This window comes from Grampus griseus (assembly GCF_964374135.1).
Source record: "Grampus griseus genome assembly, chromosome: 15".
In the NCBI taxonomy this organism is placed as follows: domain Eukaryota; kingdom Metazoa; phylum Chordata; class Mammalia; order Artiodactyla; family Delphinidae; genus Grampus; species Grampus griseus.
Window position 1 is genome coordinate 57,213,296 of NC_139009.1, and position 13,554 is coordinate 57,226,849.

A 13,554-nucleotide genomic window follows, 5' to 3' on the forward strand; every position below is an offset into this window, starting at 1 on the left:
GCTGCCTTGAATTTCAAAAGACTAAAAGAAAAAAAAAAAAGCACAGAGGAAACAAAGGTTTTCTTAGTCAGGCTTTCAATGCAAAGACCCAGGCACTTGAGAAGGGTGTTCTGAATTCCGAAAGATTCACTTTAAATAAATCTAGAACAGTGTTTACTAAGTGAACTACCATAAAATAGGAAGGATGCAAGATACAACTAAAGTTCAGCATTCCCACTCAAAAAGCAATTGAGATGTTTGCCAGTTGGTGGAAAGAAGAAAATCAGAGAAGACTAAAGGATGTCTATATGGGGCGCCTCTGAGAGTCCTGCTCATACATTCCCTGAGAGTGGAACCCCCAATCCCAGACATGTTTGAGGGATTTCACGGCAGAACATTCTATATTTCTCCAAAAACCTGGGAGAACTCCTGTGTCCTATAACAGCATGAGGCAGCAGCAGGGGAGTGGAAAGGGGCACGCTGCGGGTCCGTAGGCAGAGTGGGCCTGAGAAGAGGCTGGGTTACCTTACAGGGTCATGGCTTCGTCAGCAACCATTTTGTGTTCATTGAGGGGTGTGGAGTTGGGAGGGGGGACGGGACATGCTGTGAGACCTAACCTTGCCTATTAAACGTTCTCCAGTCATTTCCAGGTTAACTCAGGCTCAGCACCTTACTCCGTCTTTCAGGGTTAGGGTTGCCAGGGAAAAAACAGATGCCTAGTTAAATTTGGATTTCAGATAAAAAAATGAACAATTTATGTTCTAGTGTAAGTGTATCCTATTCAGTATAGTAAAATGATTTGTTGTTTATCTAAAATAAAAATTTAACTGGGCACCTTGTGTTTTTATTTGCTAAATCTGGCAATCCTATTTGGAGTTCCTCTTTCCTTTTTCCTTTCTCCTTCCCCTTTCCTGGCATCCAGGCAGAGCAGGAAGCTTGAGTAACAGCATCAAGGGCAAAGCCTGTGGTTGCCCTGCGAGCCAAGTGAGGCCTTCACTTCTAACAGCCTCCTGAAAGGCCTCTTGCCTTGTGGGCAGTAGCTTTTCCTCACACTGTATCCTTTGTCCCTGTAATTTGCAGCCTCTTCTCTGGGAGTGATCAGGGCTCAGGGCATGGGTGTCCTCCCACTGCTGCCTTTGGCCCACTGCAAATCTTACTGCACTGATGGTGCTGTAAGAACTCTGTGGCATTCTCTATTTGGCTCCTGGTTTCGGTTGTCAATCCCAGGGTTCTACTTTGGGGTCCTTTTGCCTTATTTTTCAGCTACTTCTATAGCCCTCTCATAGAGCATGGGATCCTTTTCAATGGTCTCCTGCATGTCCCACTGAGCTGAGGAAACTTGAGGGTTACTTCTCTCTCTCCATTGCTTCTGGAAGTCCAATTATAAATATACTAAGGTTTTGTATTCTGACTCATAATCTCTAAATCCTTTTTTTAAAAAATAATTTTTTTCTCTGTGCTTTGGCTCAAAACATTTTCCTATTGTTCTATTTCTCAGTTCACAAATGTCTTTTTTCTGCAGTGTTCTAATCTGCCATTAAACCAACATACTGAGTTTTCCTGTCTGCTGTTAATACTTTTTAGTTCTAGAACTTCCATTTAGTTCTTTTTTATTCTAGAATTTTCTGGTAAAATTCTTCATTGTTATCTCTTTTCTTCCATTTACTTGGACTTATTAAATATAGTTATTGTGAAGTCCTTGTTGGCAAACTCCACTAATTCCCTTTGACTTGGGTCCTTTCTCTTGACTTTCCATCATTTAATTCTGTCTTTTAGTATGCCTGGTAACTTTTTATTGTATGTAGACATTGTATATTATAACCTATAGAGGCTCCAAGTGATATTATCTTCCTCTAAAGAGGAAGTGTCTTCTGCTAGGCCCAGGGGTTTGCTCATCTTAATCAAATTAGATTTAGCTGAATTGAGGCTGCAGACTTTTTTGTGGAGCCCTCCAGGGGTTTAAACTGAGAACCTGGATGCTCACCTGGGCCCCTCTGTCGGGTGGACCCCAACTCTAATTAGTTTCCTTGGCAGTGTGAGACCGTGTGAAAACTCTGCTCTGTTTCTCAGAGGCTCTCTGCTTAGCTTCTTAACCTCCAATTCTGCAGAGCTTCAGAGTTTGGCAAATGTCTTAAGACTTAGCTCTCCGCCTCTCCCTTCTGGTTGAGCCTTCAAGTCTCCAATTTTGTCTCTTCAGTCCTCTTGAGACCACCCACAGCTCTGCTAGATCCCCTGCCTCCTCTGCCAAGGTCCTCTATCTTAACAAAGGCCAGATTCTCAGTTTTTTTGCATCACACCAATTGCCAAATGTTTTCAGGGAAAAGAAAACTGCAGAATATCAACTTACCTCTCCAGGTCCATCCTTCTCCAGAATCTTGGTCCCTCTAGCTCTGGTTGCTTTGGCAACTCTCCATTACCTTTCTGTTGATGTTTTCTGTTTTATGTCTTTTCTACTTATTTGAGGCAGTAGCATTGCTCTTATATATCATTATTATATTTTTTGTGTTTTTTCTATCAATTGCTGACAGAGGTGTGATAAAATGTCCTACTGTGATTATGGATGCTTCTACTTGTTCTTGTAGTTAATTTTTATTTCTATATTTTCATGCTGTATTATTAAATTCATACAAATAGAAAAGACAATCTTCATGGTGAATTGTGTTTTTTATAATTGTATAGTTTTGTAAAAAATACTCCAGTTACATATTTTTCCTTAAAGTTTAATTTGTCTGACATTAGATACATCAACTTTTCTCTTTTGTCAGTGTTTGCATAGCATATAGTTTTCCATCCTTCTACTTAACATTTTTTTATATCCTTAAGTTTTGATGTGTCTCTTGTAAAATGAATGTAGTTGAAAACAAGTCCCCCTAAAACTGAGTTCCTCTGCTGAGTTTATGATTAACCTCTCTATACAAAACTTTACTCCCTTTCTTGTCCCACACCTGTTCCCCTCAAGATTGAGGAGTACCAAAGAAAAGGGGAATGAAACTGAGCAGGACACTTTGGGGCCCTCCTGGGTACAAAAGCCCTTCTGTGTCCCCTGTTTCTTGTTTGTAGAAAAAAACTTTAGTCTCCTAGGCCTTCCCTGAGTTCTAAAGAGCAGGCACAGGCAGTTACTAATTAGGGAAGTGAGGGAATGCAGAAACAAAGGAAAAGCAGTTAAACAAGAAAAGCAATGACAATAATTCAGCAATAAAACAGAGTCCTAGTTCCTTCTCAAAGGATATGATAGATATCATAATCTATCAGATATTATAGATATCTAGATACTTACAAAATCTGATAGATATGGATATTTTTACGTTGTACTTCAGGAACTAAGGCTCCCCTCCCTCACTCAGGTGGAGGATGGTACTCCAGAGTGGTTGGAACCAGAAAGTTGATGATTAAGATTTCTGAAAACCACCCTGTTACTCCACCACAAACGAATCAGAAGAAATTCATGCATCCTGAAACCCTCAACCCCAAATGTTGCCTTTAAAAGTGCTTCTCAGAAAGCCATCAGGGAGTTTGGGGCTTTTGAGCATGAGCTGCCTGTACTCCTTGCTTGGCACCTGAAATAAATGCTGTATTTTCTTTCACCACAACCTGGTGTCAGTAAATTGGCTTTGCTGTGCATCAGGCAAACAGACTCAAGTTCAGTTTGGTAACACAGTTAAAATAAAAAATCCAGTCTAATATCTTTGTCTTTCCATTGCAGATTTTATTATTGCCTTATACGTGGCATTCATTGAGATTTGTCCACATATTTACCACTTTTCTTGCTTTCTATTCGTTCCTGTATTCCAACCAGATTAAATTTGGGAACATATTCTTTTTACCTTTTCAATATATACTTTAGTTCAAGTCCATTCATGAAGAACTCTCCCAGTTTTTGTTTTCCTGAGCATGTCTTTGCTTCACTTTTCTTCTTGAAAAGTATTTCCTCTGGGTACGGAATTCTCAGTTGGTACTTTTCTTCTTTGGAAAGCTTTTTGAAGATAACAACCTTTTGTTCTTGTTAAGAAGAAATCATTCAATTATTATTCATCCAATGGTAGTTTGTCCTTTTTCTTTGACTGCTTTCATTTTTCCCTTTGTCCTTACTTTTCAGCATATTTAGCTTAAGAGGGGGTATATATTTTATTTAGCATGTTTGCAGACTGTATGGCTTCTTGAATCTGTGACTTAAGGTCTTTCAAAAATTTGGGGAAGTTCTTAGCTGTCATTGCTTCAAAATTGCTTCTACCTCATTCTATCTCTCCTTGTCTTTTTGAACTCTAATTACACATGTATAGAGCTTCTCACTTCATTATAAATGTTTTTCCACTATTCTCTTTTCTGTATTTTTCATCCTTTCTTTCTTTTTGCCTCATTCTGGATATTTTCTTTGTACTTATCTTCAGATTCATTAACACTTTCTCCTCTCTTAGCTGTGCTTAATCTGCTGTTAAATCCATCTATTGCTTTCTTAGCATGTCATTTTACTTTTTACTTGTATAATTCCCATTTGGCTCTTTTTATTATTTTTATTTCTCTGATGAAATTCTCAACTTGCTTTTTATGTCATTGGTTACCTCAAGCTTTGTTATTTTGGAGATTGCATCTGATAATTCCAACTGTGGGTCTTTTCCATTGTGTTTTTCTCTTTGATTTTATTCATTGTAATGTCTCCTCATGTGTGTGTGTGTGTGTGTGTGTGTGTGTGTGTGTGTGTGTGTGTATGCACATCAGACACTGATTTTTTAAAATGCTTATAGAGATAATATAAAGTCTAAAATGTTGATATGTTTCTCCAGGGAGGACTTTTTTTTTTTTTGCTTCTGCCAGGTGTCTAGGGCATTATTCTTCTGGGATCCTCTCATTGCAGTTTCAGAGGCTGAGATGTTTTGAAGGTGCATGGTTTTCCTGTGAGGTACTATGTACTTCCAGGTCACTTCCATTCCTAGGATGCTGTCCTTCTAGGTCCCAAACCACAAGAAGGTAGATTACTAAGGAGAGGGGTTGCTGGTTCCCTTTCTCTTAGTGAATCCTAGATTCTGCTCATTGTCCTCGTGGCCTTGCAGGCTTTCAAAATCTACTTAATCTCTCAGTTGCTCCTGCAGAAACTGGCAAATGCTTCATGGCAAGATTAACCTCAATTATTGACTTACCTCTTTGGTTCTCTTTCTTTCCCCAGAAACTGGTCCAATATTTCTTTTCTATCTTATTAGCTCTGGGATGCCTTCAAATAGATTAATTTCCCCCCCAGGTTTTCGAGTTGTCCTGAGTAGGATATCTTGTCAGAATTATCTGTTCTGCCATTAGTAGAAATGTAAGTTCTATATATTTAATATTAATTTCCCATAGATTCTCTTTATACTTGTAATGGGAGATGCTTCATGTTAGTCTTAGTCTGTCATGTTGTCTCAACATAAGAACAAAGTGCTGAATTTATAAAAGACACTTTACTCTAGTGGTTAAAAGCTTGTTCTCTGAAATCAGAGATTTGTGTTTAAATAGTAGGTTTTCATTTTCTTTTTATACTTATGTTTTAGATTACCTGGCAAAGAACTTGGTGATGATTTCCTATGCTGTTTAAAAATCTAATTAATTGTGAAGATGAAATTATAAAGTATTTAGCATAGGGCAGCCATGGGGGAATAATCTAGAAACACGTTGTTGAAAAAAGAAATCTTAGCTCCAGGGAAAAAATAACACTTTAAATAGAGAGATTTGGTGATTATCATCTCAAGCAAATGATCAGATTACCCTCTCACATTGTAAAGTGATCGGATATTATGTGCTTCTTAATGTAGTACAATAAGAAGTATATTACATCACCTATGTAGTCTAATTGCTGAATGTGTTTTACCTGAATCAGATCATAAAGGGAGAATAAGACAAATCAATTACAGAACATTCTATAAGATAACCAGTCTGAATTCTTAAAAAAAATCAAAAACAAAAAACAAGTCAATATCCTGAAAAAAAAAATCAAAGGGCAGGGAGATGCTTCTGGTTAAAAGAGATTAAAGGAACATAAAAAACGATATGCATATGTAAACCTTGTCTGGATCTTGAATTGGGGAAAAAAAATCTATAAAAGATATTTTTGGAACCATTGGGTAAATTTAAATAGGGATTGTAAATTAGATGATATTATTGAATTAATATAAAAAAATAGATGTGCTGGGCTTCCCTGGTGGCACAGTGGTTGAGAGTCCGCCTGCCGATGCAGGGGACATGGGTTCGTGCCCCGGTCTGGGAGGATCCCACATGCCGCGGAGCAGCTGGTCCCAGGAGCCATGGCCGCTGAGCCTGAGCGTCTGGAGCCTGTGCTCCACAACAGGAGAGGCCACAGCAGTGAGAGGCCCGCGTACTGCAAAAAAAAAAAAAAAAAAAAAAAAAATGTGCTAATGAAATTGTACTTAGGAGACTGTACTTATTCTTAGGAGATGCATGCTGAAGTATTTAGGAGTGAAGTATCATGTCTGCAACTTATTTTCAAATGTTTCAGCAAAAATAAATAATAAATGTGGAAACGTTAACAACTGGTATATCTAGGTGAAGATATACATGTAAGAGTTTTTTGATGTATCTGTGGGGAGGAAGGTGATCTCCGCGTCTTACTCTTCCACTATCTTGAAGCTCCTCCCATGTAAGAGTTTTTTTGTCATGTATTATTACTTTTCTGGGGGTTTGAAATTTTTCAAAATAAAAAGTTGAAGGAACATTCTTGGCTCTTTCATTTGAGTTACTTGTTCTCAGAATAGTTTTTATTTGTTCAAAATAAAAATTTAATGAGCACCTACTATGTATTATTCTTACAGGTGCTGAGGAGTGGGGTTGAACTAGACAGATAAGATCATTCTCTAATCTTCAGTTCCTTCATGCATAAAATGGATATAGAGTTAGAGTACCCCCCACCTAAGCACAATGCTTGGGGCAGAGTAGGCATTCAATAAATGTTGGCTATTGTAATTAATCAACTTTGTCCATTGTTGACCTAATTTCATCCATTTGATGGTTTTGTTCTTTCAACTCTACTTTAAATAAAAATGTGTGATCTTCCATCTTATATATTCTTCCCAAGCCATTTCCTAGTGTTAATACTCATCTTATTTTTGTTAATATTATTAGGGCACTGGAAGTTTTGGAGAGAAGATATCATGTAAAGTCAAAGCAAAGATGAAATTAAACTGGTTAGGGGTATATTTTTCAAATTAGGCTTCTATACATGACTATTCTAAGGTCTACAGTTTATATTCCCATAGATTTTATTAATGATTATCCTGGTTTAAGATTGGGTTATAAACTAGAAGCAACTAAGGAAAGGTTTCTAAAAACAAACAAAGAAACTAGGTCTTGAGCTGATCAAACATTATACAACATTGGAAATTCTTTAATCCTCTATCCCCAATAACCTTAACTCTTTTTACAAACTGTGCATATGTAACATGTTATTTATCTCTGAGTGAAAGCACTCCTTCCTTTCATTCTACTCCACACACACATGTCCTCAGATGCCAATGGCTTGGTCTGATAAATGTACAATTCATTCTAAGCCCATTCTTTAAATTTGTCATTAAGTTCCAAAACTTTCCTTTCAGTGTAGACTGTGATCATAGTTTATAACTTATTATACATAGAATTATTTTAGTGGTATAATACTAAAACAAAAACCAAACTAAAGAGTATTCATATAACAAAATAATACTTAAGACTCATTGGGGTGACCCAATAATTAAAAATAAGCGAAACTTTTGGGTGAAGTTTATTTGCAAGTGTTTATTCAAAGAATTTAAAAAAATATTTCAACTTTTCCTATTTTTCTCTTACAGCTTTTGAGAAAACAAGAATAATTCTTCATATATTAGCATTAATATTAAGCATCCCATATATCTTATAGGTTGTACATTGCATTTCAATACAATCTTATCCACTAACAATATGTTAAATTATTTTTATTTTACATTCTGGGTAGGATTAAAATAAATAATATAGAAATAATTTAACAAATCTTTATGGAACTATGTTCCAGGTTTGGGAACACAAAAATAAATAAATGGACCCTGCTATTAAGAAGCTCACAGCCTTGGGCTTCCCTGGTGGCACAGTGGTTGAGAGTCCACCTGCCGATGCAGGGGACACGGGTTCGTGCCCCGGTCTGGGAAGATCCCACATGCCACGGAGCGGCTGGGCCCGTGAGCCATGGCTGCTGAGCCTGCGCGTCCGGAGCCTGTGCTCCACAACGGGAGAGGCCACAACAGTGAGAGGCCCGCGTACCGCAAAAAAAAAAAAAAAAAAAAGAAGCTCACAGCCTAAAAGGGGAGATAGACAGATAAAACAGACAATTTAATGTAGTATGCAGCTTTGAGAACAGTATGTGCAAAGAACTAGGGGAACCTTAAGAGGGTCACTTAATCCAGAATGGTAGAAGTTTGAGATGGTTTCCAGGTCGGGATGACATATTTTACAAAAGAATTTGCCAAGAAAAGAAGTAATGGTGGGTGAGAAGAAGAACATTCCTATAGCAGGGATGACTGAATAGTCCTAGGGACTGGACTGCCTGATCTTCAAGGCCCCTTCCAACCCCAAGAAGACAGTAGGAGACAATCAATCATCATCTACTTGATCCAACAAAGGGAATTTGTATAGAGTGGGGCACCTTCCTGATATTTGCCTATTCGTGGAATACCGATTTCCTGGACTCATTTTCTCATGCTATAGAGCACCATTTAAGAAGAAAATCCCATGCTAACTAAAGGTTTTGTAGACACTTTACCTATGGTGCTGATCACAGATTCAGAATGAAGAATCTGGAATAGTGAATATTATATCATCTACTTTTAAGAAAAATAGAATAAAAGTTAAAGACTCCTATAAAGCTCTAAACTTCAACAAAGTATACAGGTTTCTCGAAAATGATATTTTTCTTTCTCTTCACTGTGCAGAAAACAGAAAGGAGCCGGTCCTTTGTCTTGGTTATCTACAAGGAGTACACTAGATGGTGCTATAAGGCTGTCAAAAAGAAGGTAAGTTTCACCAGGAAAAATAGTGTGGAGGTTCTGATGGCCGTTTTGTGTGCTGAAAACTTTCCATGTATTTTCAGTCCCTGAGAGCAATTCTAGGTTTGTAGGCAAGTAACGGGAATCTTAATCTCACAAGTTTTAGCCCTCTGGTCAGATTCATTTTAAATTAAACCACAAGTTTAACACAAAATGGTTTCAGTGTTAGACGATTCAATCTGATTCCACTGAAATGGAAATTTTAAAGTTATTGAAATACAAATTTATTATACATTTAAACATATTGCTATTAATTTCATTTAGGGAGTCTCCCCATGAGTCTAGTTATGTCTACTAATTAATAAATCTCTAGGGCTTCCCTGGTGGCATAGTGGTTGAGAGTCCACCTGCCCTTGCAGAGGACACGGGTTCGCGCCCCGGTCCAGGAAGATCCCACATGCCGCGGAGTGGCTGGGCCCGTGAGCCATGGCCGCTGAGCCTGTGCGTTCGGAGCCTGTGCTCCGCAACGGGAGAGGCCACAACAGTGAGAGGCCCGCGTACCGCAAAAAAAAAAAAAAAAAAATCTCTAAGTCAGTTTCTTCAAATGGTTTCCTGAATTTTCAAATTATCATTAAGCAGAAAATACCAATCAAACTCTCTTATCATTAAAGTACTGCAACAGAGTAACACAAATACATGAAACAATACATTTTGAAATCACTCTATCAGTATAGTTTTTTTACATAAATAGCATTTCATGATTTTTCCACATTACAATAAAACCAGAAACGTATTTTTAACTAAAGTGAAAAATAAAATCAAAGCTATATTTTTATAATATGTTCTACTTAGTTTTCTTTTAAATGTTAAATAGTAAAAAGGCAAACAAAAAAATGGACGGCTAAAGATATACCTTTTATAAACTAAGAGTCACTTTAGTTTTAAACTCTCAAAGTTAGGAGATCTGTGTGTGATTCTTCTGCTTATCTTTCCAGTTCTGCTTCTAGAATTTCCCCCCATGTGTCTGCATCCATTGGGTACATGATTTTTTCTGGTAGGCTGATAGGAGAACATATGTTGCTATATCTGCCACTTAGCCATTCATGTTTCACTTTACTCTTCTGGTAATTCCTCAGTAGTATTACCTGAAAGAGGTAAACCACCATTGTTAAAGAAGGTAGTCAGTGGTTGGTGAGTGAGTTTGTTTGAAACTAGAGAAGCTGATTGAGAGGGTTGAAAAGATTATTTACATCGATATACACATATACTAATAAGTGTGTGTGTGTGTACAGAACAGAGTGACTCACAGAGTCTCCCGGGGGTTTTGGATAAGGTAAAGTGAAATGAAGTAGCTATTGTGGTTAACAGAGGTAAATGCCCCCAAAATGTAAAAAGATGGATGGGAGATAGCGTGGTTTGCAGGAAAAGAATGATAAAATTCAACTTTAACTCCCAAAGCCAACAAACTCTGTATGTCCTTCTGGATATGAAATCCTCCCTCTTCCAAGCAGAAGGTAGGCTTGGGCTCAAACTGACCACCATATTGTCAAGAACACTGCAGACTCCATAGGTTAAACTTACCCTCCAGGGATAACCACTCTCTAGATCATCATCTATCTCTCTTTGGCATACAGCTCTCACAGTCAGGCAATGAGGTTTCCACAAGGCATCGCTGTGTCTTATTGTGTGATTCCAGCTCCTGCACGTCACTGAAGCCCTGCACAAACTCCAGATGTCCAGCTGACTGAAAATTTTAAAAGTAACTTCTGGAGGCAGCAGTTCAACAAAGTTATTCTGACGCTCTTTCTTTTCCTTCTCAGCATCCGCAGAGTTCAATTCTAGGTCAGAAACCCTTGAACTGTGGTTCCTCTTGGAGTTTTTCTTCATAGCTTGATGTTTTAGTGAATTATCCTCATAAGTAAGCTAAAAGGCAAAAGTTAAAAAGACTCACTCCCTTTAGATCAGACTATAGATCCTACTCTGAGCCAGATACTTTCTGGGGGTGATTTAATGAACTTTAACTTTCTTGACTTGAGCTTCTCAGTCTGTAAAATGGGGCCAATGATGCTTCTCTGGGGTGTGTTCTTGCAAGCATAAACAGGGATAATGTGTAAAACATCTAGCCCCACATCTGAATTGCATGTGGGAGGCACCCAACACATGTTACTTCCTTTCTTCTTTTTAGACATTTTTGGTAAATGGGTTTGTTTCTAAATATTTGGGTTTTTTTTACTCCCAACGAACATCATCTTAAAAAAGAGAAGTGATTCTTCACAGTCAGACTATAATTTATTTTTAGCAGTAGAAACGAATATTGTGAGAACACATTTGATTCCAAGTACTGATTGAAAATACTTTTGAAAAGTATTCGATTCTATTTAACTCATTAATATTTGTCTGTGGGAACCAATGCCTTGCCATTAAATTCTTCATCTACAGTTTGTGACTTAATCATAAACTTGATCAACTTTTAGTAGTTTATATAAGAATTGTTTATCTACTTACATCTAATGGGTAGGTGCTCACATTTGACACAAATACTAACTGGAATAGACAAGAAGTTGAGGTCTGGGTTATACTGACAAAATTTCAAATATTCAATAAGAGTAGTGTTTTAGAAATGGCTTTTATTTATTTATTCTTGGCTGTGTTGGGTCTTTGTTTCTGTGCGAGGGCTTTCTCTAGTTGCAGTGAGCGGGGGCCACTCTTCATCGCGGTGCGTGGGCCTCTCACTGTCATGGCCTCTCTTGTTGCGGAGCACAGGCTCCAGACGCGCAGGCTCAGTAGTCGTGACTCACAGGCCCAGTTGCTCCGCGGCATGTGGGATCTTCCCAGGCCAGGGCTCGAACCCATGTCCCCTGCATTGGCAGGCAGATTCGCAACCACTGCGCCACCAGGGAAGCCCCCAGAAATGGCTTTTTGAAGCTACACTACATGCATAGTCAATTATGAATTAAGATAACAGTCACTGAGGCCATCAAGCAACAGTGACTAACAACTATAAACAATGTTTATAACTCATCGAGGTATAGCACGTGACTAAAAATTTAAAGTCCAGTTTCAGCTGATTTACCTAAGGTGCATGGTGCAGGCTTCTGAAATCAGTTGGAAGCATGGAGCTATTTTGGCATATAAAGACAGTTCATATTTACTTAAAATCAGTTTATTCCATTTTGCACTTCCTTTTATAATGAGGGGTGGCATCACAGGAGAGGTTTCAGATACAGCTAAATACTTCTTCTAGCTCAGCTAATGACAAATTCCCCTTTCCAGATGTGCTACTCACCTATATGTTTCTGTACTTGCCAAGACCACATACGCTCCCATTCAATTGGTGGTTTATGATCCACATTAGCTCTGGTGGTTAGGATTTTAATGTCTGAGTTCAGCAGAGGACTTCCTCTTGAGAGTCTGGGTAAGTAAGAAAGCAAACTGGTAAAAACAAGTTCATGAGTCAAGTTTTTGTCACCCCACCCTCCTGCCCCATTAATACAAACCAAAGCCAAACTACTCTATCTCATATTAGGAAAAAGTTACTGTGCATTTAAATGCACATTTGTTACTTCTCCCAAGATCTCACTGGGGATGAAATGCGTCCTGCCTTTACAGTTATACCACAGGAGGCAGATGAAAGCTTTTGAATTTAACAGATGGGGGTGCCTTGGTGAGGTTCCTAAAATCCCACTAGGCATTCTTCTTCTTTTAAGTCCAGTTTTGCCTGGATGCCTAGAAACCTATCCTGTTCTGCCCCTTCTTCTTTCTGAACCAAACTTTGCTGAATTACCTCTCTAGTTAGGTGACAGATCGCCCCTCTTTCGGGTGTCACACGGAGGGAGGGATCGGAAGGCAGCGCAGACGCCCGGCTCTCGGGGAGCCCTCACCCCCTGCGGACCCCGCAGGTCGGAAGGAATGACCCCACGTCCTTTCTGAGCCACCCTCCTGGCGTGTCCCGCCCAGACTGCATTTGCCGGAGTCCAAACCATACGGGGCACTGACAAGTAAACAATAACAACCGTCAGCACCAAATGTCACAGCAGCTCCGGCCGGCTAAGCGGAAGCTTGTGCTAGCGCCAGGGCCGCGCCCCCAAGCACGCCCGCCCAAAGTCAGCCGGAAGCGAAGACCCTCCTACCTACCGGGCCTTGGCGACCTCTCCTTCAACGATTTAAACCTTCCGGACTTCGAACCCTGCCCCTTCAAGTCCCTCACGTCCAGCCCACTCTAGCCCCGCCTTGCTGACTAGTATTTCGCACAGGCGCAGAGAGGAGCGCGCATTGCCTCTTGGGATTGGTAGTTTTCCCAGGGCGTCTCAGCTCGGCAAGCGAGGAGAAGTGGAGGCGCCACGGACTACAAGGACCGGTGTCCTCCGAGACAGGTGGGCGGTGAGAAGGGCTGGGGGGGTTTAACCGGGGCTTTTAAACAATAGTTTGGAGGCGGCGTGAAGGGGGAAATCCCTGAGCTAGTCACTGGTCTGAGTGGACGGGCGGGACTCCGTACCCGCGCTGGGGCCCCAGCTCCGCGCGGCCTGGTCACACTCAGGGGCAGTCTTTGCTCCACCTCCCCCTGTGTTTTCCGGGGGCCTGCGTAGGCCCGGCGGCCGTCCAT

At 39.7% G+C, this 13,554-nt stretch overlaps 1 protein-coding gene across 1 annotated transcript; it reads right to left on the bottom strand.

The window, feature by feature from the left end:
* Nucleotides 1–9,843: 9,843 nt before the first annotated feature.
* On the bottom strand, nt 9,844–10,868 carry FBXO48 (F-box protein 48). Its single transcript, XM_082672877.1, has 2 exons — nt 10,533–10,868; nt 9,844–10,096 (listed from the first exon to the last, which is right to left on the bottom strand). The coding sequence occupies exons 1-2, from the start codon at nt 10,836–10,838 to the stop codon at nt 9,935–9,937; spliced, it is 468 nt and encodes a 155-aa protein (XP_082529003.1). The 5' UTR covers nt 10,839–10,868; the 3' UTR covers nt 9,844–9,934.
* Nucleotides 10,869–13,554: the final 2,686 nt, after the last annotated feature.